Source organism: Rhinolophus hipposideros, assembly GCF_964194185.1.
Source record: "Rhinolophus hipposideros genome assembly, chromosome: 22".
Lineage (NCBI taxonomy): Eukaryota > Metazoa > Chordata > Mammalia > Chiroptera > Rhinolophidae > Rhinolophus > Rhinolophus hipposideros.
Genome location: NC_138068.1, coordinates 23,498,589 through 23,525,776, shown reverse-complemented (window position 1 = coordinate 23,525,776; position 27,188 = coordinate 23,498,589). Strand labels below are relative to the sequence as shown.

At 50.9% G+C, this 27,188-nt stretch overlaps 1 protein-coding gene across 1 annotated transcript; it reads left to right on the top strand.

Moving 5' to 3' along the window:
• ANGPT4 (angiopoietin 4) lies at positions 1 to 27,188 on the top strand. The gene is made up of 9 exons (XM_081034736.1): positions 1 to 499; positions 8,412 to 8,567; positions 9,113 to 9,234; positions 11,926 to 12,158; positions 15,836 to 15,951; positions 18,032 to 18,133; positions 19,630 to 19,796; positions 24,223 to 24,353; positions 24,998 to 27,188. The coding sequence occupies exons 1-9, from the start codon at positions 191 to 193 to the stop codon at positions 25,156 to 25,158; spliced, it is 1,497 nt and encodes a 498-aa protein (XP_080890862.1). The 5' UTR covers positions 1 to 190; the 3' UTR covers positions 25,159 to 27,188.

Sequence of the window (27,188 nt, the reverse complement as noted above, 5' to 3'; positions counted from 1 at the left end):
ATTTGGAACAAGTATAAATAGCCGCCTGGCAGGGAGCTTGGCCAAACAGGGGTTTGCCGCTGTAGCAGCGGTGCTGGCCTGCACGCTGTTGGCCACGGTGGGTACTTCCTGGGCACAGAGCAGGGCGGTGGGCAGACAAAGCTCCTGGGGGCTTTGACCGGACACCCCTCGACATCACCACGTCTCCTGGATGCTCTCCCGGCCAGCCATGCTGCTGGGCAGCCTCCTTCTCACTGTAGCCACCATGACTGTGGCCCAGCAGAGGGGACAGGAGGCAGGTGGACGTCGCCGGGCACACCGAGTCCAGCATGGCCAATGCAGCTACACCTTTGTGTTGCCCGAGCCTGAGCCCTGCCCACCAAAGCCTGAGGCCTTCAGGGGCTCCAACAGCCTCCAAAGGGACTCACCAGCCACTGCACTGAACCTAGGAGACTGGCCGACCCAGCGTGTGCGACAGCTGGAGAAGGTGCTAGAGAACAACACACTGTGGCTGCAGAAGGTAAGGCCTGGGCCTGCAGAGGGGCATGGTGGGCAGTGACTGGCAGCTGGAGCGTCCATCCCAGAGGCCTTCCCTGGGCACAGAGGGCCAGGCTTATGGGACCTCTGTCTCCGAATTGTACAGATTGAGATAATGAGGCCCAGAGAAGGGCTGGAATGGGCCTCAGGCCACACAGCAAGACTGGACGGGGTCAGAACTGGGAACCTGACTCCCTAATTGCCATTCATTCATTCATCTGATAGAGATAGGTGGAGTGCTACCTTGAGCCAGGCCCTCACTAGGCGCTGGGGATACAACAGTAAATAGAGCAGTAGGTCCCCTTCTGGAGTAGTGGGAGAAAGGGGCATAAAGAGATGAACAATGCAGGTCTATGTCGGATGGTGGAGCAAAATGAAGGACGGAAAGAGACAAGGAGTGACCAGCTGGCCCTCTCTATCTCCCTGTCTATCTCTGCCTCTCTCGCTTTCTATCTCTGTGTCTCTCTGCTGGGGCTCTCACGGTAGCCCTGTGGTTGCTAACTATGTACGTGTCTCTGTCACTCTCTGATTCTCTCTCCTGTCCGGCTGGAGTCTCCCTGCATCTCTCCCTGTCACTCTCATAGGTTCTTCTCTAACCACTAGACCCTCTCCCCCACCCCCGCCTCTACCTTCCTGGGTGTCCACACAGTCTGTCCACGCCGAAGGACAAACCAACCCAATGGCCAGTCCCCAGCCTTCAGCTAGGTTGCTTGGCTGGGGCTTCTTTCTGTACCCGAAGCTAAGGGGGAGGGGAGGGGAGGGGAGGGGAGGGGAGGGCTGGGCAGGAGCCTCCTAGCCTGGCACTGTCCTCAGCCTCTGCTGTTCACTCCGGGTCCCTGACATCAAACCTCAGAAGAACTCGGACCCTCAGCCTCGCAGTGGTGAGGCCTTGCCTGGCTGGATGTGGGTCAAAAGCACATCCCGCGGGGAGCACAGGGTTGGGGTTCTGGCCAAGCCTGAGACCCTCCCACACTGGCTGGGGACTCCCAGCTGCCCCAGCCGCCCCAGGCTGCCTGTAAATTCCTGGCATTTTCAGCCTTCGGTTATCCAAACAAGAAATGTTGCCGAATCAAATCTCTTGGGGTTTGATTTCCTAAACCCATGGCTGGCTGCTTTTTGTTTGGGACTGGGGATGGGGTGGGAGGACAGCATCTGCTTCTTGGAGGAATAAGGTTATTTTTCCAAGAAGGAAGCCTAGAAATGGCTGGCACAGATGCCCTCAGCCCAGGGTTGGTCTGGGAACAGCAGCCGCAGGGGCCCCTCACAAGGCTTCCCCCAGAGAGACAGTTTTATTTGTTTGAGCAGCTTGGCCTGGCCATCCCACTGGGGCAGGGCCATGTGTTTCTGGTTCTTTCTTACCAGGCCCCAGACCTAGGCTGGGCTGGAATGTACACAGACCCTCTCCTTCTTCTCTCCTTGGGCAGGAAATGTGAGAAGACAGGCCCTAGGTCTGTCCCCTGAGCCTGCACCTCTGGCCTCTAAGCGGTTGCTTAACCGCAGAGCCAGCTCTGAAATGTCTGGAATGGACCCTGCTGTGGAATCTGAGTTGGGCTGAACTAGGATCAAGGGGTCATGTCCCATTGGTGCCACTGACCAGCTATAGGGCCCTGGGGCAGCCACCTGCATCATTTGGTTCCTCTGTAAAGTGTAACTCAAAATATTCTCGGACTCCCAGAGAGAGCATGGGATAAAGAAAGATAACCGGTATGTACTGAGCACTTACTGTATGCCAGACACTGTCCTACGTGCTTTGAGAGAATTATCACATTTATTTCTTACAATAAGTCTACGAAACAGGATTGTTTGCCCATTAATAGATGTGAAAACTAAGGCACTAGTTTTCCCATCAATCTTGCCACTCTGGCTAAACTTGCCCCCGACCCCACTCATTATGCCCTCTTATTTTCTTCGTGGCACTCATCACTATTGGAATTTAACTGAGGGATTTAGTGGATGTGCACTAGAATCAAATAACTTGTCTGTTTTGTTCATTCCTGATTTCCTAGTACCTACCCTGTTTCCCCGAAAATAAGACCTAGCTGGACAATCAGCTCTAATGCATCTTTTGGAGCAAAAATTAATATGTCTTATATTGTATAATATATATAACATAATGTATATTGTCTTACATTATTTTTTTTTGAGATTTTTATTGGGGAAGGGGAACAGGACTTTATTGGGGAACACTGTGTACTTCCAGGATTTTTTTTCCAAGTCAAGTTGTTGTCGTTTCAATCGTAGTTGTGGAGGGCGAAGTTTAGCTCCAGGTCCAGTTGCCAGTTGTTAGTTGCAGGGACAGAACCCACCATCCCTTGGAGTCAAACTGGCAACCTTATGGTTGAGACGATGTGCTCCAACCAACTGAACCGTCTGGGAGCTCAGCTCAAGGTGCCATGTTCAATCTTAGTTGCAAGGGGTGCAGCCCACCATCCGTTGTGGGAATTGCGGAGTCAAACCGGCAACCTTGTGGTTGAGAGCCCACTGGCCCATGTGGAAATCGAACCGGCAGCCTTCGGCATTAGGAGCACAGAGCTCCAACCGCCTGAGCCACCGGGTCGGCCCCTCTTACATTAATTTTTGCTCCAACAGACACATTAGAGCTGGTTATCCGGCTAGGTCTTACTTTCAGGGAAACACAGTATGACAGTGCCTAGCACATAGTAGGTGCTCAAGAAATAATTGCTGAGTGAATATATACATGAAACTCAGAGAACGAGGGATTAGTTTGAGGGAGCACAGTAATTATGATATGTATTTATATATGGGATGTTTCATAGAACCTTGTTTTGGTAGGTTTGTTTTTATTGTATTTTATTCCACAGGTAGTGAAATTCATCTCTTCACATATAGTTCCACAAGTCTTGACAACTGTATACAGTCATGTAACCACCGCCACCATGATGATATAGTACATTGCCAATACCCCAACAAGTTCTTGTGTCCTTTTGTAGTCAGTCCTTGCCCCCAGACCCTAGCCCCTGACAACCACAGATTCTGACTTTTCCAGAAAGTTATGATGTAGCCTTTTGAGTCTGGCTTTTTTCACTCAGCATAATACATCTGAGATTCATCCATGTTGCTATGTACGTCAGTAGTTCTTTCCTTTTTATTGCTGAGTAGAGTCCATTGGATGGATGGACTGAAGCTGTTTATCTGTTTGCCAGTTGAGGTCTTTTTAATTTAAATAATGCAGGAGAAAAGCACGCTTGAGAAGAGCTCCTTGGCTACTGAGTCTGCTCATACATGGGTGCTCAGCTGTTGTCTTTCTGAAACACCTTTCTTCCCCAGCTCCTGCCTGTCAAAACTCTTTTTATTCAAGGCCCTTTCCAAACCTTGCCCTCTCCACATGAAGGACCAGGGTTTACTGTTCCCATATCCCCAGATTGGTAAGTGAGGCTCAGAGAAATGTAGCCCTCAGCTACTAGAGACCCACAGCTGGAGTAAGTAGAGCCAGAACTCAAACCCAGGGCCAAAGGGAAAGGAGGGTAGCCCAAGGGCCAAAGATCAGCCTCTTTTCTGATGCTGAAGAGGTGCTGGAAGGCCAGGCCTGCATTACCCATCTCTGCCCTGAGAATTTGCCAGCTTGGGGGAGACAGAGAAGGGGCAGGTCCAATGGGGGGCGGGGAGGCTTTGGCAGATCCCATCCCAGGTACATTCCTGCATTGGGATCCTTCCTCCATCCTTCTAACTGGCTTTTCAGCCCTGGGCCAGACCCAAGCCCCGCCATACAGACTGCTCTTAGTCACCAGAGCCCCAGCCTGGCCATACTGGGCCCATCTGGTCTGGATTACCCATTCCAGGGCCCATGCTGGTGGGCGGGTGTGGCAAATTGGGTGATGGGCCCCAGCTGCAGGTGGCCTTTGCCCCACCCAGCCTCTTACAGCCACAGGACAAGTGAGAGACCAGTAAGGGTGCTGAGGGAGTTCTTGTCACTCAAGATGACCCCAAATTATCCCCAGGGCCCACCACTCAGCTCTGCTGACCTGAGGAAGCCCCTGAGCAAGGAGTCTTGGAACCTAGCCCTCCAGTTAGTGACCTTGAGCAAGTCTTCTGGGCCTCAGTTTGTTCATCTGCAAATGAGAAGTTTGAGAGAGGTGTCTGCGAAGTTCTCACTGCAGGAATGAACTTGCTGTTTGACAGCGCGGAACAGAAGCTCAGGGCCTAGGAGTCTGCATTTTAACCAGGTCCCAGCAGGTTCATGACTCATGGGAAAGTCCAAGAGCAGCCTCAGGATAGCTCTGCTTATCTTCATCCACCGTGGTGCTCCCTGGCCAGTCACACATTAGAATCCCCAGTGGCTGACAGAAGCGTGGTGGGGAGAACACGAGAGTCTGCCGGGTGGCGATGATGGTAGCCTGGCCAGGGGTGAAGGGAAGTGAACTGATTCGAAACTCGCAATAGGAACACAGTGGCCAGAACTTACTAGTGGATTGAATGAAGCAGGTAAGAAAATAAAAGAGTCAAGGATGAGGTCTGGGTTTGGGGCTTAAGACCTGGGTGGGGCCATATACTGAGAGGGGAAAGACTAAAGGAGAATGGGGTGAGGATTCAGGGACCAGGGCAGTGGGAGCTGAGGAATCAAGTGTTCCATGTTGAATGCTTTTGCTTGAGTTGCTGACAAGTGGGTGGGACATTCGGGGGAGAAGTCTGGGTGGGAGACAGAGACAGCTCCATCAGCATGGAGAGGGATGGGAAGTCCTATAACCAATTGGAACACCTGTGTCAGGGACCTGACGTATTTGGAGCCTCGGACACTGGCATCTGGTCCTGGCTGAAGCTGATGGTTCCCTTTTCAGAATAATACTTTTAAATGCAAAAAAATAAGAGCATAAGAACACCCAGTGACATTGCAATCGTAATCAAAGTAATACAATTAAATCTGTGCTCTAGCAGTAGCATTATCCAGTGGTGGGTTTGACAATGTCCATACTTTCGAAGTTATAATGAGCAAAAAAAATATTTTAAGATGCTGTCACACCTGTGTTACGATATGAAATTATGTGTGATTTCCATTGGTAATGAAGTCATAGGACCGGCTAATAATGCTATACAGGTAGTATAACACGGTTGTTAGGTTCCTTTAAAAAATGTCGTGTTACGCGAATCCGTGTTATACGAAACAAAGAACTAGTACAAAAAAAAGGGGGTTAGGTTCCAAAAATTTAAAAAAATACTACTATATTTTTATAATTAAGAGAAATATCTTTATTGAAGCAATTTTCACCCAAAGTATAACATATTAATATGTATTAAATAATGTTTTTTTCGTCATCGCTGCTAAGCTTTTATTGCGTTCCATGTTCGGGGATTTCCCTAATTTCGAATGAGATGTTTTTTGCTCTTAAAAGCTCTTATTACGCTCTGTGTTGTTCATGGATTTTTCTAATTCTCAAACCGTGTTAGAGTGAAATTGTGTTCTAGGATGCCGTGTTGTACAGGGGTTACCTGGAGTTTGTGGCCTGTGCTCATAATTCAAGGAAATGCCAAATATTAATTACAGGTTAGTGAACAAAAGATGTAATCTATTCCTCACTGAAGTTCATGGACCCCCTGAATTCTCTTCCCAGACCCTGTGGTTCCCCCGTAAGGACCCTTGATCTAGGGAGAGAATGCATAGAGAGATGAGGGCCCAGGACTGGGCCATGAGAGTCCCCAGTGTGTAGGAACCTGGTTAAGGAGGAGTAAGAGAGGAGGTGATGGGGGAAGGCAGGAGGAAAATTAGGGGAAGGTGCATCTGGAAAGTGCTTCCAGAAAAAGGGAGTAGCCATCTCAGTTGCCTGCCGCTGAGATGGAGAGTAAGATGAGAACACAGAAGTGTGCCTTGGCCCTGCCTTGTCAAGGAGGCCACAACAAGGTGAGTTAAAAAGTGAAGGGGCTCTCGGGGTTGGGGAGACAGTCCGGGGGGTGCACAGGATGCATTGTATTTTTTCTTGAGCATGGTACACAGCTTTCATTATATTATTATTTATGCTTTTCTTTTTGTATATGTGAAGTACACCACAATAATGTTATTAAACTTTTTTAAGGTGGGGGGTGGGGATGGAGGTGAGAAAATGGAGACAACTTGTTCAAGAAGTTGGGTTGCTGAGGGGAAGCAGAGAATTTGGAGATGCAGATGGAAGGGACTGTGGGACCAAGAATACATTTTTTCAGATTTTTAGATGGGAGCTATTGGAGCATGTTTGTGTGTTGCCGGGGACGGTGGATGTGGGGCTAAGGACGTATGGGAAGAAGGACAGGGCCAATGGGACAGAGGCTTGAAAAGCTGGGATGTGCTGTCACTCTGGTCCTCGGTCCCATTTGTGACCTCTACATTCAGGACTCTCAAACTTAAGTGAGCATAAGATTACCTGCGGGACTGGGCGCCACCCCAGAATTTCTGATTCAGTAAGTAGACTCTAGGGTAAGACCTAGAAATGTGTGTTTCTAACAAACTCCTGGTGGTGCTGCTCCTAGGACCACTGTTCTAATCAATACCAGCACCCTTCATGTACGCCCCCTTCAAGATTTGACCTTGCACTACAATGGAACGTGCCCCTTCAAAAGCACTCTGGGGAGGAAGGGATGGGAGCAGACAGTTGAGATGGAGGAAGGGAGAGAGATGCAGGAGGAAGCAGCCAGTCAGAGCCTGGCCCTCCAGCCAAGGTCACCAGCTCTATCTGAGGAGCACCAGTCTTCCCAGGAACCCTGGGAGATGCCCTGTGGGACCTCTTGGGAGACTGAGAGAGAGGGTGAAGGAAGGAGCCAGGGCCGGGGGTGGGGGAGGGAGTAGATATGGTGGGGAGAGGCCAGCATGTGTGCTGAATAGAGAGGGAGTGGAGGAGGGGCACTGAGCCCTGAGAACACACTGTTCACCTCTGCAGCTTGATCCTGGTCTCACTGCCAGACCACTTCTCCTGCTCTTGGGAAAAAGAGAAGCCCTGTCAAAGAAAGGAACATTAGTTTATGGGATCCCAGAACATTCGAGCTGGGAGAGTCCTTGGAGATCGGCCAGATCAGCCCTGTTTGGCAGATGAACAGGGCCAGAAAAATAAAAAGTCCAGCTTGGCAGACGGACCTGCAAACTCTTATATTAGGAAAGATGTGTCTCCACTTTCTGCTGCTGGCTCTCCCCTAAGAAGCTGGGTAATGGCCATGACTTTGGGGATTATGCTCTGACCCTTCCTGCTCCTCCTTTTCCATCATTTCATTGAATGCATGTTTATTGAGCACCTATTGTTCATTAAGTATTTTGCTAGACATACCACATCCCTGGCTTCATAGAATTGACATCGCAAGGGTAAAACAGGCAATAGACAGATAAATTATAATATAAAGTCGGGGATTGATAAGTGGTAGGAAGGAAGAGACCTGAAATGATATGAGAGAGTGAGCCATGCTGATGGGGATGGAGGCGGGAGGGGGGTTTCCAGGCAGAGGGAACAGCATGTGCAAAGGCCCTGAGGTAGGCACCTGCTTGCTGTATTGGAGGGATGTCATAGAGGCTGGTGCTTCTGGAGCAGAATGAGGGAGAGAGGACCCAGGGAGGAAATGAGAGTGGTAGCGGGAGGCCAGGTCATGCAGGAAGCTGCAGTCATACCAGACTTTGGCTTTTTCTCTGAGTAAGATAGGAACCCTGGGAGGGTTTTGAGCAGAGGAAGAATGTGATTTGACTTAGGTTTAACAGGATCTCTCTGGCTGCTGAGTGGAGTATGCACTGGGCAGAGAGGGACAAGAGTGGAGGCAGAGAGGCCAGGGAGAAAGCTACTGGAATAGTCCAGGCGAGAGGTAATGGTGACCTGGCCTGGCAGAGAGTTCTCTCCTGGTTGTTCTATGTCCTTCGTGGAGACACATGGAAGGTACGGGAGCCTTCCCCCAGCCCATACCCATGACCTCAGCCCACGGTCTCCCCACAGCTAGAAAGGTACATCCAGATGAACTTGAGGTCGGAACTGGCACAGGTACAGCAGCACATGGTCCAGAACCAGACGGCCACCATGCTGGAGCTGGGCACCAGCCTCTTAAACCAGACCACTGCCCAGACCCGCAAGCTGACCAACGTGGAGGCTCAGGTACCGGAGGGTGAGCGGGCGGCACTGGGGGGCCTGTGGCCGGCCAGGCTGGCTCACAGCCCAGGTCATCCTGCCTTGACCTCTTCCTTGGGTGAGATCAGGGTCTCCCCTAGGCTTGTACCCACCCCACCCCGCAGGGCCCCTCCCTGATGACCCTGTCACGGGGCCAAAGTGGGGGCTGTGGAGAGTGAGGGAAGTGGTCAGGTAGCCGTTTGGACAGCAGAGCTGATGGTACTTGCTGATGGGTTGGAGGTGGGGGTCAAAAGTGACTTTTCCTGGGGCCTGAGCATCAGGAGGAATGGAACTGACACGTGCAGTGATAGGAAGAGCAAACTTAGGAAGCCAATCAGAAGCTCAGAGTGAGTGAGTGAGTGAGTGTGTGAGTGAATAAACAACCACAGGAACTAACTGCTGGGAGGGTGGAAACAGGTCAGCAAGTTTCTGGAATGGCAGAGCCTGTGGGCAAGTGGGTGGCTGCTGGGCAAGGCTCCTGCAGGGCTTACGTACGCCCTCCCACCCCCACTTCCTCCTGCTTGCTGAGGCAGGTCCTGAACCAAACGTCGCGAATGGAGATCCAGCTGCTGGAGACTTCACTCTCTACCAACAAGCTGGAGAAGCAGCTGCTGCTGCAGGGTCATGAGCTCCACCGGCTGCAAGGCTGCAACAGGTGGGCACTGGCACCCTGGCACGGGGCTGGGGTAGGGGCTGGGGCCAGGGCTCGGCTGGGACCCAACTGAGCGCGAGAGCCAGGGCTGGGACGGGGCTGGGTCAGGGTGGAAAGCTGGACTTGGGCTAGTGCCTGGGACAGGGGCTGGGGATAGAGCTAGGGGCCTGGATTTGGACTGGAGTGAGGCCCCATTTGGGGACTAGGGCTGGAGCTAGAGCTGGGACTAGGCCCGGGCAGGGATAAGGACTAAAATCAGTGTTGGAGACCGGACTGAAGCTTGGAGTAAAGGCGGACACAGGCTGGGCTGAGGCTGGGGCTGCAGCCAGGCAGGCACAGGGCCTGGCTACACAGCACTAGGTGGAGACAGGAGACAGGCATTCTTCTTCCTTCCTTCCTTTCTTCCTTCCTTCCTTCCTTCCTTCCTTCCTTCCTTCCTTCCTTCCTTCCTTCCTTCCTTCACTCCTTTCTCCATTTATTTATTTTGTAAATTTTAACAGCTTTATTGAGCTACAATTTACATCCCATACAATTTGCGCTGTCAATTTGAATTTGATTGACTTACTTGTAAATGAATAAATCTGATCTCATCCACCCTTCCCAGAAGCAACCACAGTTATCAGTTTCTTGTCTGCACCGGTGGGGAGTTTCTGCATTTATAAGGAAATGCACACGAGGGAAGCATCCTTAAAGTTAGAAGGAAAGAAAGAGTCACCGGTACAGTTAAGGCAGACAAATAGACATCCAAGGCGGATTTCATCTCGGTTTTGAGCTGAGTGGAGAAAACACTGCCAAGGGCAGGATGCTGGAGGAGGCAAAACCCACATGTGGAGGCAGCCGCAGGCCTGAGTACAGCGCAAGATGTTGTTCACGTGCTGGGTTAAGATAAGGTCATAAGGATCACCCAGCTCCCTCTGATCTGGGTGCAGTTAGTGATAGTTTGTCACTTTTTTATACGTATTCCCTCATGCCAAGGTGGGGAAGGGCAAGGACTGGGACACTTTCCATCACTCTGAATTGGCACAAGGTGCCTAGAAATCAGTGAAGACATAGGGCGTAATCAATAAGCTCTTGGCCCATGGAGATCGCTAACATTCTAGAATCCGAGTGTGCCCAAATTTTCGCTCTTCCTGCAGCACACTTTGGTGTTCAGGGGAAATTCCTCCGCTGGGGCTGGACTTATTGTTTTAGTTTGGAGAATGGGTCAGCATAACCTCACATACAGGAAAATCTCTCCCTCCTATCCCTCTCCCTCAGCCACCTACCCACCCACAGCAGAGGCAGCCACTGTGCCTAGTTTCTGGTGTCCTGTCCACTCAACCAATGGTATTTTTTAAAGCAAAAAAGATTCTTTTTTGAGCTTTTGCCATGTGTCAGGCACTCTTATAGACACAGGGGTCACAGAAGTGAACAAGTAGATAAAAATCCCTGTGCCGGTGAAGCTGATATTCCAGGTTTCTAAATATGTATGAAGAGTTCCTTTTCACCCTTTTTAAACCCAAATGTAGCATTCCACTCTTCTGTACCTCATTTTTTGTTTGTTTGTTTGTTTGTTTGTTTTTGTCACTTATCCTGGAAATGGTTCTATAAGTGCGTGATCCCATGTTCACTCTCTTGTTCTACTGCATAACGTTTGCCGTCTGGCTATCCCTGCATTTATTTCTGCATTCCCAATTAAGGAGGATGGAGGAGGTTTCCAATTTTTTACTGTTGCCACCAGTGATGCAATGAATAACATTCCATGTCTCATTGCACACACATGTGAGCAAACCAGTGGGATAAAATGTCAAACGTGGAAGAGCTGAGTCAAAAGCTTCTTTCTCTTTAAAAACTCGTCTTCTTTTTAACTCATTACCAAAATGCCTCATGCTTATTATATCATCAAACCATAGAGACCTTTATAAAATGAAAGGGAAAGTCAGTCCCCTCCACCTGCCCCCGTCTTCTTCCCCTCCATCTCCATCCACTCAAACCTGTTCTGCAAAAGTAACAGCACGTAGTGGATTTTCTTTCACCTTTTCCACAAACACAGGCTTCACATGTTCTTCCACGTGTCTTTCTGTGCCTTTTCCTGGAAGTGCACGGGCATTACATTAATACCTTTTCTCTTTCTCTCTTTTTTATCCTCCCACATGTGGGGTTAGACTAGAGGCATTGATGTGCCAAGGTCCTTCCACTCCAAGATTGAGCATCTTTCCGATTCTGTGCAAATGGCTCCACCTCCTTGGCTCCAGACCATTTCCAGGGTCACCAAATAGAACAGACTCAGCCAGCCTTGGCTGTCAGGCATTTAGACTGTTTCGATTTTACCCTATTACAACCAATCCCCCAGTGGGCATTCCCGTCCGTGCTTCCTGGATGTTGACTCCTGAGAGTGGACTGCTGGGTCAAAGAAAGAGCAGATTTGGGATTTGATTGTGGCTACCTGGCTGCTCGCATGTCCCTCCCACCTCCAATTCTTTGCTCTACTGGACCCAAATCCATCTTACTCCATGGCGGAGTCTCTCTTTCCTCCACTCCTCATTCTGTGCCACACACCTCTGGGCTGTGCAACCCTGGGCTGCACGCTCTACCTCTCTCTCAGCCTCAGCGCCAGTCTGTACCGCGAAGTCCCCTGGGGACCCAGGGGAAAGTGTGCAAGTGTGGATGCCTAGTGGGGACGACGGGCTCACCCCCGTGCGCCCCGCCCGGCAGCGCGCTGGAGACGCGGGTGCAAGCGCTGGAGACGCAGCAGCAGGCGGAGCTGGCCAGCCTCCGCGGCGAGAAGGAGCGGCTGCGGCGCCTGCTGGGCCGCCAGAGCGGCGCCCTCGCCGGCCTCGAGAGCAGCCTGCGCGCCGCCAGAAGCAACTCCAGCCTCTTACAGCGCCGGCAGCGCCAGCTGCTGGAGTCTGTGCAGCGCCTGGTGCGTGTCGTGGCCCAGGGCCTAGGTGAGCCAGCCAGCGGGGGTACCGAGTGAGGGAGGAGGGCGGGAAGGAAGGGGAGACCCTGCTTACAGTCCCCGTTGTCTCTGGGGCCTGGAAGCCATCACGGGAAAGGCCCCAACCCTCTCCCATCACCTGTGAAATAGAAATAGCAAACAATAGTAATGGTGATGACAACAGTCCTAACAGGAACCCATCCAGACTCTTCTTCCTGACTCCATGAGTAACCTTGGGCATGCCCCTGCCCCTCTGTTGGCCTCAGTTTCCCCATGTGTTTAATAAAGGTAATGATAATAACAAGAACACCACCAGCAAAGGCTGACAATTTGGGGTTCCAGGATCTATACTCATCCCCACTTGCTTGGACTTGCCCTCACCCCTCTGTAGGTCTCAGTTTCTCTATCTATAGAATGGGGAGGTTGGACTCAATGCTCCCCCAAACACTTCTCTCACCTTAATGCCCCTGCCCGTAAGTCAAAAGTTGCCAAGCAGAAATGTGGGCACACCTAGCTTCTGAGAAGGGAGAGCAAGGCCTGGGCATTCCCCAATCCCCACTGGCTCCTTCTAATGGAGCCCACTGGGGGTGGCCAAGGCATTCCTGGTTCCAACTTCAATCACTCAGTCAACAAACACTTAGTGAGTACCTACTGTGTGCCAGGCCCAGTGCTGGGGCTGCAGCAATGAAGAGGATTGCTGTGGCCCGTGTCTTTTACAAAAATGCCCAACCCTCTATCTGTGTGTCACTGAGGGAAGGAGATGGAAATGCGTATTTGCTGAGTGCCTACTATGTTCCAGAGGCTCTGCTAGGAGTGTTCCTGAAGTTTCCAGACCATGGAAGGCCTGAAAGGCTATGACGAGGAAGGGGGCTTTAACCCGAGGGCAGTGGAAAACCACTGGGCAGCTTTGAACAGGGTAGAACTGTTTTAGGAAGTTCAGCTGGAACCATAGAGTGAAGAGTGGCCTGGTGAGAAAGACTGAGGAAAGGATTCCTACTGCTGCTAGATCTCCACTGGGGGAAGTGGGGGGGCTGAAAAGCCTTTAGAGCACAAGGGTTCAAGCAATAGTGACGAATGCCAGGCAATACGGCTAGCAGCAGTTTGGGGACAGAGGATGGCACCATAGCTCCATCTAAGTCAGAGACACCCTGCTGGGTAGGGGTTTGAGACCCAAGGAAGCCATGGGCAGAAGAGGTGGATATCTTTCAAACCATGAGCTGCAGAGTGACCCAAACCCTTCACTAGCTGGTACATTGTCCTGGTGGGGAGACTGCGTAAATTAATGCCATGTGTGGGCTTGTTGTAGCTCATCCCAGGGCGCAGAGCCCCGGCATGACACCTCTCCTCATAGGCTCACCACTAACCCAGTCTCCAGCTGTGGCCCAATGTCTGCTCACCAATCTGTGCGGGAGGTTGTGTTGGACACCTCACCTTGGCCACCCTTTGCCAAAGGCCCTGTCCTCCCGCTGCACTGTCACCAGGGAAGAGCAATTGTTTCTCCTTCGTGTCTACATGGAGGAACTGAGAGGATTAGTCACCAGGTGTAGAACAGAAGATTGGGCAGACAGGCACAGGAACCAGGCGTCCTTGAAGCTTAGCGGGAAGCCTGCAGCCCCTCTCTGCATTGCTTTGTCCTCGGCAGGTAGAGGCTGCCAACGGGTGGACACCTCAGGGCGTTCAGAAGGATAGAAGGACAAGGACACAGGTGGAGAAAACCTAACCAGTGCTCGATATCAGAAGCAGCATTTGTTAGCATGGTCTGTTTGCTGAGCCTTGTATGGGCTCTGCAGTAGAGACCCAAGGGGAGGTGGGTGGGAGGAAGAGCCCATCTTTGCAGTGAGATAAACTAGAGTTCAAGCTCTAGCTTCTTAGCTTACTAGCACTGGGACTTAGCCAAAGTCATTTAACATCTCAGAGCCTCAATTTTCCTCACCTGTGTAATGGGAATAATAATAGCACCTGTTGCACAGAGGACCAGTTAAGTTCATGCACGTGAAGGGGCTGAGTACAGTGCCTAGGGCCAGAAGGTGGTAAAGCTGTACAAACTACCAGCCCAGAGATTCAGAGGGGGACCAGGCTGGGGCTAAACCATGTTGCCTATCAATACCAGTCCATCTTTACTGTTATGCACCTCAAAAATATTTCTCCTGGACCCAAACTGCCCCTGGCAGTACCTAGTTGAGCAACACTACAGTATATGGTAGATATTTCACTTTTATTGTTATTACTGTTACTGCTGTTATCGCTATATTGTTGACTAAGTGGACAGAGCCTTGGGAAGTCTGGCTGGAAATCTGAGACCAACTCCCAGCTCCACCCTCTCTTGGCTGGGTAAAGTTGGGCCTGTCCCTGCTAGGCCAGCCCTTTCCCCATGCTTGGCAGTTCCCCAAAGACCAGGGGGCTGACAGCTAGGGCCAAGGAGACTCTGCCCAGGGAATGTTTATGCGCAGCTCGGATGGATTTGGGGCCTTAGTCACTTCATGTATGATCTAGGAACAATAGCCTCCATCCAACAAGTGTCCCAGCTCTAGGTCCTGGGATCCAATCCAGTTCAAGTGTGAGGCCAAAACAGGAAGTCCTGCCCCTGATAGCCTCCTAGGTCCTCATTGGCCAGTATACCTATCCATCTGGAACTTTAGCCTCATCCTTTAATAACCACCTACCTAGAGATTGTATTCGGGTGGACTAGCGGCTCAAACCTCTAATTGGATCCCACTAAAAGGAAGCAGAAAGGGAATTTGAAACCCCTGTCGTTTGTTTGTCAGTCGTCACTTTTTTCAGGCTAGGCCTAGAGGCTTCCAGGGCCCCTGTGGGATTTGGTCATTAATATTCTCCTGAGGGAAGAAACATGGGCTCTTAAGGCCAGTGGTGAGCTCCCAGGGGACCATAATGTGGGGCCCACCTCCAGGACTGCAGGGATATCCAGCTGAAGGGGTGGACTAATGGAGGGGACCCTGGGTCTCCCACGCAAGGGAGTTCTAAGGACAAATCCCTGGAGAGAGAGGGAAGGCTCTGCCACCCTGTCTGTGTGCCCTTGAACCAGTTACCTCATGTTTAGGCCTCAGTTTTCTGGTCTGTGGAATGAGGAAGTATCTCGTTGGAGTTCAGGCCCCAATCACCCCCCCTGCGAAGATTCTAGCAGCCTTATCTCTGGCCTCCCTGGTTTGGGTCTTGTTCCCTCCAGTCTCTGTTCCACACTCTGGCCAGAGTGTTCTTCCTCCATAGGCTGGACTCCTCAGCCTGGCATTCAAGGCTGACCTGGCCCCTGCTGCCATCTCAACCTCATGTCTCCTTCCTTGGTGATTCTCTGCCCTCCTCCTCTCACATTCATCAAACAACCAGAGCTCTCTCTGGCCTCAGTCCTGTTCTCGTGGCGTGCGTCACTCCCCCCATCCCCACCCGCCTCAGTCAGTTTCCTTTACTTCTGTTTCCTGCGCACACCAGGACCTCAGAGCCTTTGCGTATGCTGTTCCCTCTGCCTGCATCACCCTCCCCGTCTCGACCTTGGCAATTCCTGGTCCTGGCTCACTATCACCTCCTCTAGGAAACCTTCCCAAGTCTGAGTCATCTCTCTGTCCCTAGCACCTCCGAAACCAGAACCTGGCACGGAGCAGGCAGGAGTGCCTACTTGGCCCCTTCCTCTCTGCTTAGCTCACCTCTAGTTGTGTTTGCTTTGTGTCATTGCAGGCTCCATGAGGGCCGCTGAGCAGGTGTTCCAGGACTGTGCAGAGATCCAGCGCTTTGGAGCCAATGCCAGTGGTGTCTACACCATCCACGTGGCCAATATGACAGAGCCCAGGAAGGTTAGGGGGCTCCCCAAGGGCTGAGGCTTTCCAAGGGTGCTGAGCCAAGGGACTCACAGACAAATCCCTGCCCCCATCAACTTCAGGACTTATCCAACATCTGAGATTCCAAAGAAGGTGGGGTGGACCTATTTCTGGAGCCCCTACCCAGCCAGGGATCAGATTGTGGGGTCAAAGCAGAATTTCCCAAGGTTGGAAATACATCTTCTACATCTTCTCCAGAGATGCTTCTAAGATGGACTAGCAGGAAACAATTCTTTATTGGCTACGGCAATGCAAGCTGATGTAACAAATAAACCCTGAAATTCCAGAGGCTTAACACAAAGAAATTTATTTCTATAGTCTGGTTGAAGGCAGGTGTGGGGGCTCTGCTCCACATGGGAAATTAGGGACCAGAGCTGATGGGGAGGCCCCACCACCTTTACTGAGTGGGTCCCAAGGTTGGCCTGAGCTTTGAGGTCCCGTTATCAGATGGGGAGGGGGAAGTAGGTAGGGCAGAGGTTTTGGGAGCCAGGCCCAGAAGCGGAAGGGTATGGGGACCAACTAGCCAGCCTTCCCACTTCATACTTCCCTGTGCTATTTCTTTTCAACCCTTCTGAATATATCAAGGAGAATGGCTCCGTTTGTTTCCAGATTGTCTTTAACATTTCTCACATACCTGCCAGACTGCCCTTTCAACAAAGAGAGATCAGGCTTTCCATTTCTAGCTAGAATTTCATAATACTATTTTGTATTCTTCATATTTATTTTCTCAATTATCTGAATAAAGGTAAGTGTTACTAGTTTTCCATTTATGGTACTGATGAAATGTCTTTTAAAAATACATTTAGTCTAAGTATTTAAGTTTAAAAGGGGGGATATCATTTTTAAAGTAAATATTCTATATGAAATTAAGTAAATTCAGTTATGGTAGAATTCAGGAAGTTTTGCGAATGACTGAAATTTGAGAACACTGATAGAGAGAGAAGAGCTGGCCTGGGAGGCAAGAGATCTGGGCTCAAACCTCAGCTTTACTTTAGACTCATATGCCTTGAGTAAGTCCCTTCCCCTCTCTGGGCCTCAGTTTCCCTTCCTGCACTCTCTGCTACCCTCTCAACAGATGCCACTGTCTTCTTTCACTGAGCAGACCTTACCCATCTCAGAGCCTCTGCTCCTGCTGCTTTCTCCACTGGACATGACTTTCCCACTCATCTCTACCTGGCAGGCACATCATCAGCCAAGGCCCTGTTCCAATGGCATTTTCTTTAGGAAGACCTCCAGGGTTTCCCAGGGACTCCTTCTTGGGGGTTCTCCTTGTAGCTACCCAGATGTTCATAATCAATAGTCTGCCTGCACTATTATAGTCTCCTCGAAACTAAGCCAGCCCCAAGGGTTGATTTGTCTTTGACTTATCTCTGATTCTTTTCATCCAGGGCCAGCCACCAAGTTTGTCCTCATTGAACATTGAACATGTAATGAACTGGCTAGAAAAATAATATGTGAACACAGATTAGCCTGAAAGATGTGAGGGTGATGGATATAAGCTCTTTGAGAGAAGGAACTCTTTTTGTCTTATCCTTATCACTTCCCAAGTGCCTCGAATGTGGTGAACACATAGGAAGTACTCAGAAAACATTTGTCCAATAAATGGAACAGCATTTCCTGAGTTTACACTGTGTACCAGGCACTTTACATCTAGAGGCATTTAATCCTTGCAGAAACCCTCCAACAATAGCAAGGGAAAAGCCTGCATTTATTTAGTGCCTCGTATGTTCCAGGCTCTGTTTTTTAGATCATCTCATTGAATTCTCACAACCCTAGTTTTCAGATGAGAAACTGAGCACGAGGATGTTATGGTATTAACACACCCATCCTATAAATGAGGAAAGGAAGGCTAAGAGGGCGTCAGTTGCCCACCACTTTAGAAAAAGGATGACAACGAGTGGGGAATTTGAACTGGATCTTTCTGATGCCCTTCCTTGATGCCCAGGCTCCTCTGTTGTTCTGTGAGATTCTGTCAGCCAAATCACACTTGGAACAGCCCAGACCTGGCTTCTGGCTGCCTCCAAAGGCTCCCTCCCCATCCCACCAATTCCCTCAGGTTTTCTGTGACTTGGAGGCCAATGGAGGTGGGTGGACCCTCATCCAGCGCCGTGAGAATGGCAGTGTGAATTTCCAGCGGAACTGGAAGGATTATAAACAGGTAACATGGCTGCCCTGGGGAGGGGTTTTTCATCCCTGAAACCTGGGGCAGGAGGTGGATCGTGGGTAGGGGACTGGTTTGCCTTCAATTCTTCCCAGAAAAAAGTCAGCCCGCCTAAAACCAACCACCTTCAAATAATTTTTCCTAATGCACATTCAATTTTAGGATCTCCACCCTCTGAAACTGAACCTTCTTTTTACAAGTTCTGACATATAGTCTAAGAATGAAAGTTTAACTTTATTTTTGTTTCAATTTTTCAGAAAAGATAAGACATATTACATTGCTTTCAGTTTTTTAAGAATACATAAAAAGAAACAGAAAAAAGTTATCTCCCCTGACCATCCATGGCTGCACTGCTTAAATGAATTTCCTTGTCTTTGCACACATATGTGAGCATGTCTGCAGGAGAGATTCTTCTGTGTGGAATTGCTGACTCACAGACCACGTGCATTTTACAAGATGAGAAAGAGCACCCTATTGTCTTCCAATTTTTCAAATTAGATTTTGAATAAAGGGTTTGGGGCCAGCTGACTTAAAAGCTCAAAGACACAGAAAGATTTAAAAGCAAAAGACACCCACAAGGAAATACAGCAATATTATTTTTGCCTGTCTGCTTGCTGTCCATTTGAAAAAGACTTAAAAATAAATACCAAATTAAGCTACGAGTGTTCTTGAGCCAGTTGGGTTTAAAGCAGTCATTAAAATAGCAAAGAGATATAGGGGGCTCAGAGGCAGAAATACACAAAGGAGTCCTGATTATTAACCATTAAGCTAATCAGGGCCACAACCTAACTAAATGGGTAGTGGGGCATAGGTGTGCCCCTGTCCTTGGTGCTGAATTATTGTTCTGGCTGGAGGCATTGGTTTCTTGTCACTGTGGGACACCGATGACTCCCAACGCTATTAGCTTTACATTTATGTGTTGCTGAAATTTTGCAGTGGTTTTTGTGTCTCTGAACAAAGTTTGCTCTATTATTTATGCAGCTGATTAAAATCGTTGGTTTCTAAATTGAGATTTGACATACATGCACTAAGTACACAAATCTTAAGTGTAAGATTCCGTGAATATTCACATATGTATCCAACCAGCGACCGCCATTCAGAGCTACAGATAGCTCTGGAGCCCCCAAAAGCCCTCCTTGTGCCTCCTCCCCATCAATACTCCCCCAAAAGAGGTCGCTAGTCTGACTTCTAGCAATATACATTAGTTTTGCCTATTCTAGAACTTCATAGACATGTGATTCAATTATATTTGACAGGCTTTCACATTTGCAAAAGTCTTCGTCTTTCTGCTCTAGGAGGTGAAGGGTTCTCCTTTTCCCAAGCCTGCCCACACTACTTGATGAATTTGATCATTAGGCAAAGTGGTTTTGGATCAGTGGCCCCAGACCCTGAAGCCCAGCTCAGCCAGGGGCATAGCCTCCCATGTCAAAATGTAGTCCACCCCCACCCTCCCCTTCTTTCCTCTCTCACCCCCACCTTCTCCTCCCCTTTAGGGCTTTGGCAACCCAGCCGGAGAGCACTGGCTAGGCAATGAGGTGGTGCACCAGCTCACTAACAGGGCAGCCTACTCTCTGCGTGTGGAGCTGCAAGACTGGGAAGGCAACGAGGCCTACGCCCAGTATGAGCATTTCCAGCTGGGCAGCGAAAGACAGCTGTACAGGTGGGCTCGGGGCCCAGGCTGGTGGGTGGGCTGGGATCCCTTGGCTAGTGGCTACCGAGTCTGTATTATGGGTCAGCCACTGGGCGTCTCCTGTTCCTACCATCTGTCCCCCATTTGGGTGTACGTCATGGAATCTGAAGGCGACTGGTTAGCACTCAGCACCTCCTGGCTACTGGGTGGGGTGGAGAGAATGTTGCTGATGCTGCCGTGCTGGGAGTGGGAAAGGGCCTTCCAAGGTCAATCACCCCAAGGCAGTCATTTTACAGAGGCCCAGAAGGCAAGAGGTGACTTACCCAGCTTGTCCTATGCTTCAGGGTGAGGTGGAAGGGTCCCTGGGCTCATTTTGGCTCTGCTGTAGCTCACTTTGGAACTTAGATGAATCAAGGTTCTGGCTTCTCTATACCTCTACTTCTTAATAGCAGGATGAGCTTAAATATGAGCATACGAGTACTATAAAATCATCAAGGTCTCCCACCCCTCCCTCAGCCTGGTTCTTGGTTCTGTTTAGGAAAAGGAGTGAGCATTTATTCAGAACCTACTATGTTCCAGGCACATTATTTAATCCTCCCCACAACACTCTGAGGTAAGCATTGCTGTACCTATTTTAGTGATGTGGAAACTGAGGCACTGAGCTTGCGTCCCCTACACAAAGTTACAAGCTAGGTAGAGCCTGGATTTGAACTCAGGTCTGACTGCTGCCAAAACACCATGTTTCTACTACATGATGTTGCTTCTCTGAAAAACTCAGGAATCTTGAAGATAAGCCTGGGTCCTGGCTATCTTTGAACCAGAACAGAATTAAATTCATAGACTCACTGTCACAGGGATGCAAAGGACCTCACATGTCGTCTGGTTCTTCATGTGATGCTAGAATCTCCGCCACAGTCATCGTCCAGCCGGGCTGCATTGCCTCCACTGATGAGGAGGTCATTTCCTCCCAAAGGATCTCTGATGATTGTGTCCCCCCTATACTTTATCCCTAATTCCTCCTCTGGGGGGCTTTCAGTGATGTGTCCCCACCCCCCTTTTCTTATTAAATGCCCCTGGTTCCTCCAGTTACGTGGTTCTGACGTCCCATCTTATGGGACCCACCCCAATCTGATAACATTCCTCCTTAAAGGTCCAGAGCTAAATGAAACATCCACTGGGTCAGGGCGAGGCAGGACTGAGCTGGACACCCCCCTAGTCCCCTAGCTGACCAGCAACTGGCCACAACAGCCTGCTGACTCCTATTTAAGCCACTGACCACCAACGCCAAGGCTTAAGTCCTCACTCCATCCTCATCTTCCTGAATGACCCTGAGTAAGTCATTCCACCTTCTCGTCTGTAAAACAGGTGCCCTGCATGTACCGACCGCATGCAGAGTGTGTGGAAGCTTGAATGAGATACTGCACATAGAGTATTTACACAGTGCTGGGCACCTAGAAAGGGCTCAGCAAATAATGTTATAATTGCTGTCCCCCAGGCAGCCCTCAACACCCTTGGCTGGCCCACTCTGCATGAGCGGGAACCAGGCCCACTTTTTCATGGCTGCTCCCATCCCGTGTTTGGTACATGGTGAGTGCATAAGGGGAAGCTGGGGGAGCCTCCCAAGTCTTTCCTACACACATAGCCTCGTCTCCCTGACCTAATTCTTGAGTAGCGACTTCCAAGGCCCTAAGTCCAGGATCTGTATTTTTCTTGGAGAAGCAATGTTGGGAGAAGTATCTCATTGCACTAAAGAACATGGCCTTGGAGCCAGATGGCCTGGGTTTGAATCTCTATTACTCACTGGCTTCATGACCTTAGACAGGTTACTTAACCGCTCTGTACCTCAGTTTCCTCATCTGTAAAGTATAGCGTTTATGTCATAATTGAGGTAATCTGTGCAAAGACACCTAGCATATGGGAAGTGTTAATAAAATTCAGAAAGAAATACAATATTTCTGCATCTATGTATATATTTCTGTTATGTATGTCTATCTATACAAACATGTACATGTGTGTGCAATTTGGAACCCCTTGCCAAGCTCTTATATGTGAATTTGATATGCTGCTGAGTGAGGGCCATCAGCAGCTGGGGCATGGGCATGGGGAGCCGGAGGGGGGCCCTTATTCATCAGTCACAATAATGGGGGCTTCTGGAGCCCTGTTAGGGCACATGAATAAGCCTGCAGAGGCAGTGGCCCACAGGCAGGGGTGGGGAGGCAGCGACAAGACACCAGGCACACACAGACACTGGGCACTTGCCTCCCAGGGATGGCCACACACTCAAACGTGATTGCAAGTGCAAGACACAGACACTCATGCCCATGTAGAGGGCCTCACCATACCCCTGGAGAACACGCAGAGCTCGAACTCACGCAAATTCATAGCTGCACAAACAAGCACAGACGCACACCCAGACACACCTGTAAATGTCCCTCACGGGTAAACACACACAATCCCAGGCACAAAGGCAGATTCCAGAGCGCACCCTGGGACCCACAATAGATATTCCAGCACAAACTCAAAACAAGCTTACACATACACGTACACACACAAGCAGGAAGATGGTATCCAAATGGCCACACTACAGACACATACATAGACTCATGCACAAATCCACAGACACGTGGAAGACACACCATGTATGTCTAACTCGGGGATCCCCAGAGACTAATGTGCTTCGGTTCCCAGGCCTGGGCCATTAACATGTTCAATGTACATCGGAACAATGGGTCAAGTGGGGTTTCCTGGCCCATGAGTTGGGTGTTCCCCAGAGTTCACGGAGCCCCATGCTGGCTCCCACAGGGGAGGAGAAGAGCGGCAGAGCCTGAGCCAAGGACTTGGGGACAGTAGAAGGACCAGTGCTGCTGGAGTGACCCCAGGAGACCAATCGGCTTTGTCTAACCCTGATTCCACACAGCCCCCGTCTGAATGTGACCCCAAACCTCAGCCTACGCCCTGAGGTTGGCCTTGAACTGACATCACTGAGCTTTCAATGGCCGCCAGGAGAAGCTGGAGCCATGTGAGTGCGTGGGCCAGCTGCCTAACCCCACCGCAGGGAGCCCCTGGCCCGATGGGCCTCTTGGCAGGGCAGTTTGCACTTCTAGTCATGTGGTAGGGGTGGCATGTTTGTACAAAATACAAACATGCCCGGGGTGGCATGTTTCAGGGCACAGATAGGACTCATGGGCTGGCCACAGCCATCTGAACCTGAGGGCCAGCCCTTGCCTCACCACAGACAGAACCCATCGGTGGGAGGTGCAAGGACTTAGCCAGGCCACATACCCAGGCCCCACGTTCCCTCTGGATCCCACTGGGGCATCTCCCAGGATCTGCCCTGAGGGAACCAAAGTTTCCCCAAGCTGTCCTGGCTGCCTCTGGTGTCCACTTGCCTCCACCCATAGGCCCTTCATAATTTCTCTCAAACTGGCTCCCCACCTCAGCTACCAGTGCAGCCCCTCCCTTGCTACAAGCGCTCAACCATCTCCAACCAGGCTCACTGGAAGCCTGTGCCAGCCATGTACCAAGGGCCGGGGACACAGGGACGAATAACAAGCAGCTCTGCACCCATCACACACTGAAGTCGGAGAATCACAGTAGCCAAATGAGGTCCTCACTGTTACTATGCTATCATTACCGTTTTAACGGATGAAGAAACTGAAGGTGAGAGGTGAAGCAGTCTTCCCAAGGTCACGCAGCTGGCAAGTGGCAGACCAGGTGTTCTGCCCTCAGAGCTCATGGTCGTAATCTCCTAATAGGCTTGGACATGCCCACAAGGGTCTCACAGCCTGGCAGAGGAATATAAACCCTCCCCAGCTGACTGCAGATGTGGATATCACAGGGCTGGGGGTTGAGCCCGGGCACAGATCCAGGTGGGTTGGTGTGGTCAGGAAAGGCTTCCTGGAGGAGGTAGGTGGATGGGGGAGGTGTGACAGAGCTGGGGTTGCAGATGGTCAGATGGGGAGGAAAGTGCACATAGCTCCCAAGTCAGGCCCCACTCCATTAGGATCTGGCTCTCACCCTCATTCGTTCTGAGACCTTGGGTAGGCTCCTTTGGTTCTTGGAATCTCAGTTTTCTCATCTTTAAAATGGGATTAATTGGGTGTTGTGAGGATTAAATGAGATGAGTTAACCCATGTAAAGTTCTTTGAACAATGCCTGGCACATAGTAGATTAAGTTTAAAGAAACGTTAGCCTTTGTCCTTACTATTATTTTCATGACCATGCTCTCTCCTGTGCAAGACTCAGGTTCAGCAAGATGAGGGAGGCCGGGAACACAGTAGGTGATTTGTCCCTAAAGGGGCAGGGAAGGCAGGGAAGGCAATCCAGAAGGGAGATGTCCTAAGCACACCAGGCTGGGGCTCCCCCTCCCAGAATAACCAGAGCAGAGACCCTTCCTCAACCAGTCCCAACCTGACTCTGAGTCCCTCTCCCATCACCACCTCCGGGTGGCCTCCAGACTTTCTCTGAGCGGGTACAGCGGCTCAGCGGGGCGCCAGAGCAGCCTGGTCCTGCAGGGCACCAACTTCAGCACCCGCGACGCAGACAATGACAACTGCCTGTGCAAGTGCGCCCAGATGCTGTCTGCAGGTGAGTGCAGGGTGCACTGAAGCCCCACCCACCCATAAGCAGGAGATAGGAGAGACCTCCTGAGGCACAGAGACAGGGACAGATGGAAAACAGAGAAACATTGGAACTGACATAGAGACAGAACAGTGGAAGCAGAGCTACAGGGGGACAGAGTACAAAGGGAGAGATGGGAAGAGACATGTAGACCAAGGAAAGACAGAGGAGCACAGTGTGTGAGAGATAGGCTCGGAAAGACAGACAGAGACCATTAGAGAGACAACCCTGGGTGTGAGAGACTCAGAACTGCAGAGCATTCGTAGCCCGTGGAAAGGGAGAGATGGAGGCTTGTGAGGCAGCAGGAAAGAGGACAGCAAGGGAAGGAGACAGGGACACAGAGGGTTTAGGGAGAAGGGGGGCGGGGGCAAGAGTGGCAGCCTGAGCCCAGTGCCACCCTCCAGAGGCCCCAGGCTGCGCCCAGGGTCTGGGAGTCCCTCCCACCTGCCATACCCCCTCCCACCTGCCATACCCACTCCCACCCAGCCCCATCTCCCTTGAGCTGGCTTGCTGGGGAAGGCTACAGCCTGATTAGTGGTTGGGGTAGGGGGCTGCCCTCACCGCACTGGTGAGCCCGCGATTCCCCAAAGCTTATTCTTCCCTTCCACCAGGGTGGTGGTTTGACGCCTGCGGCCTCTCAAACCTCAACGGCATCTACTACCCGGCTCGCCAACACGTGCGCAAGCTGAACGGCATCCGCTGGCACTATTTCCAGGGCCCCGGCTACTCGCTGCGTGCCACTCGCATGATGGTGCGTCCCGTGGGCATCTAACAGCAGCCGCTCCTGGAGGCCGGACGGACAGAGGAGACAGGACTTGTAGTCCCTGGACAAATTGGACCCAAAGAGAGGACACAGTGCCAGGCCTGGGCCCGGACACCTGGGTCTCCTGAACCAGTCCTCCTTGCCCCAGAAGTCCCAAAGAGGCACCTGCCTCCTTATTCCCCTCAAGTTGCAAAATGGTGGGCTTTGGGGGGGTTCCTGCCTCTGTACTATCCCTCTTTTCTCTTCCCTCCAGTCTCCTACAGGGGCCCCTTGCCAGCTTGAGGGTCACAGTACCCTGTGTGAGCTGAGAACAGATTGAACTTGGTTTCTCAAAGGGATACCTGGCTAATAGAGGAATTGCAGGCAGGTGGGAAGGTATTTGCAGGCAGGAAACTGCTCAGGGGGAGACTCAGAATCTGTCCCCGGGATTGGTGGGGAGACTTTCTCCTGTTCCAAGCTTTCTCAACCTTGAGATGTCCTCGAACTTTCTGTTCAAGGCTGAAGGGGCTACATCCACCCCATAATAGGAATCATTATTTTCACCCCACACTATCCGCCGTTCCTAGGCTCTATCTAGCACATGGAGCTTAGACCTAGTCTCTCAGGGGCTTCCGGAAATCTAAGTGAGATTCCTTTTCCCCCGGTAGGCCCCAGAACGTGTTTCACTGAGAGTAACTCGGACTCCCCATTCAAAGTACCTATGGTCAAGTGAGAGGGAAACACCAGGTTAAATCAGTGTGAACAGCCATTCTTAGCTGCGGGACTTGTCAGAGCCTTTGATGTGGTCATGTGCTTTGTGACTGCCCATGAAGGGGCTAGTGTGGGCAGCTTTCTCAAAATTTACTAATTTGAAAATGGGCCTTATTTATCCTAGAGAATTTTTCAGGGCTATGGATGCCCTTGGGAAAAGCTGACTCTTGAGTGTCACAAGGAGGGGCCTCAGGGCCTTGTCCCCCCCTCCTCCCCCAGCTGCACTCCCCCTTTCTGGCTACAAAAGCCCCAGTGAAACTCTCAAACAGCTTCTAAAAGCAACTGGAAGGAAACTTTGGTTTAAAACAAACACACACGGTCCCTAGATGTAAGATTCCTGTCTGTGCTATGGGCCGGTGTCCTCCAAGGCTCCTTCTGGCCCCAGGAAGCCAGCTGCCTGAGGCTGCCCTCAGCTCTCCCTGTAAGTCCAGCTCATTCTGGATCAAGTACAGGGACTGCTGGGGACTGTCCATGACATCAATCCCTGGGTCCAGATCCTTCTAGGTCTAAGCCGGAACCCTTAGCCCATCCGCCTGCCCCACCCAACATGATGCTATAGCTGGCAGTCTGGGAGAAGGGGCTTTTGCCTGAGTCAGGAGACCGGAGGCTCCTCATGAGACCAGCGGCTTCTTTCAGAGGAGAGGGTCAGAGACGGGCCACCACCACTCTGCCACCCATCCCCCATCACTGTGCATCCTCCTTAGTCTCAGTGAGACCACCAGTCCTGTCATCAGCAGCAACACCCAGGTCCAGCCAGGACCAACCTGCCCAGGATGTGCCTCTGTCTTCAGAACATTTTCTTCTGGATGAGGCTAGGGCGGTGCAAACAGGGCTCCTTCACCCCACCTCTCTCCACCCAGCCCCAGAGCCCTACTCTGTCGACCCTCTGAGTAAACCCAAGAGGGATTAAGCAGATCTCCGGGAAACCAAAGGCTGTGGCTGTTCACGGTGGCATTGCAGGCAGGAGGGGAAAGTACTTAGGGGCGGATTGCTGCCCCCAAGGCTCACGTGGCCTTACTCTGCATTTGTTCCCAGGCTTTATTTAGTGCCTACTGTGCACAGTGTGGTACCGTGGGCAGGGCTTAGAGTCAGACGGACCTGCTGTAGCTCTTAAACTTGAGGCCAGTGGCTCAGCCTCTTGAGGCCTCAATTGTCTTGTCTGTGAAATGGAGATGATGACACTCCCTCCTCACTGGGCTGTAGCAAGGAGAAAATGAAACCATGTATGTCAGCTTCTGACCGGCGCCTGACATGAAGCGGTGCCTAATAAATGTTACTTCCTGAAGAGG

Excerpts from the sequence above, each read along its gene's own strand:
- ANGPT4 (XM_081034736.1), top strand. The coding sequence starts at position 191 with ATGCTCTCCCGGCCAGCCATGCTGCTGGGCAGCCTCCTTCTCACTGTA. Across the intron at positions 18,134-19,629 it reads ACTGGAAGGATTATAAACAG|GGCTTTGGCAACCCAGCCGG; the intron begins GTAACATGGCTG and ends CCTCCCCTTTAG. Across the intron at positions 24,354-24,997 it reads CGCCCAGATGCTGTCTGCAG|GGTGGTGGTTTGACGCCTGC; the intron begins GTGAGTGCAGGG and ends CCCTTCCACCAG.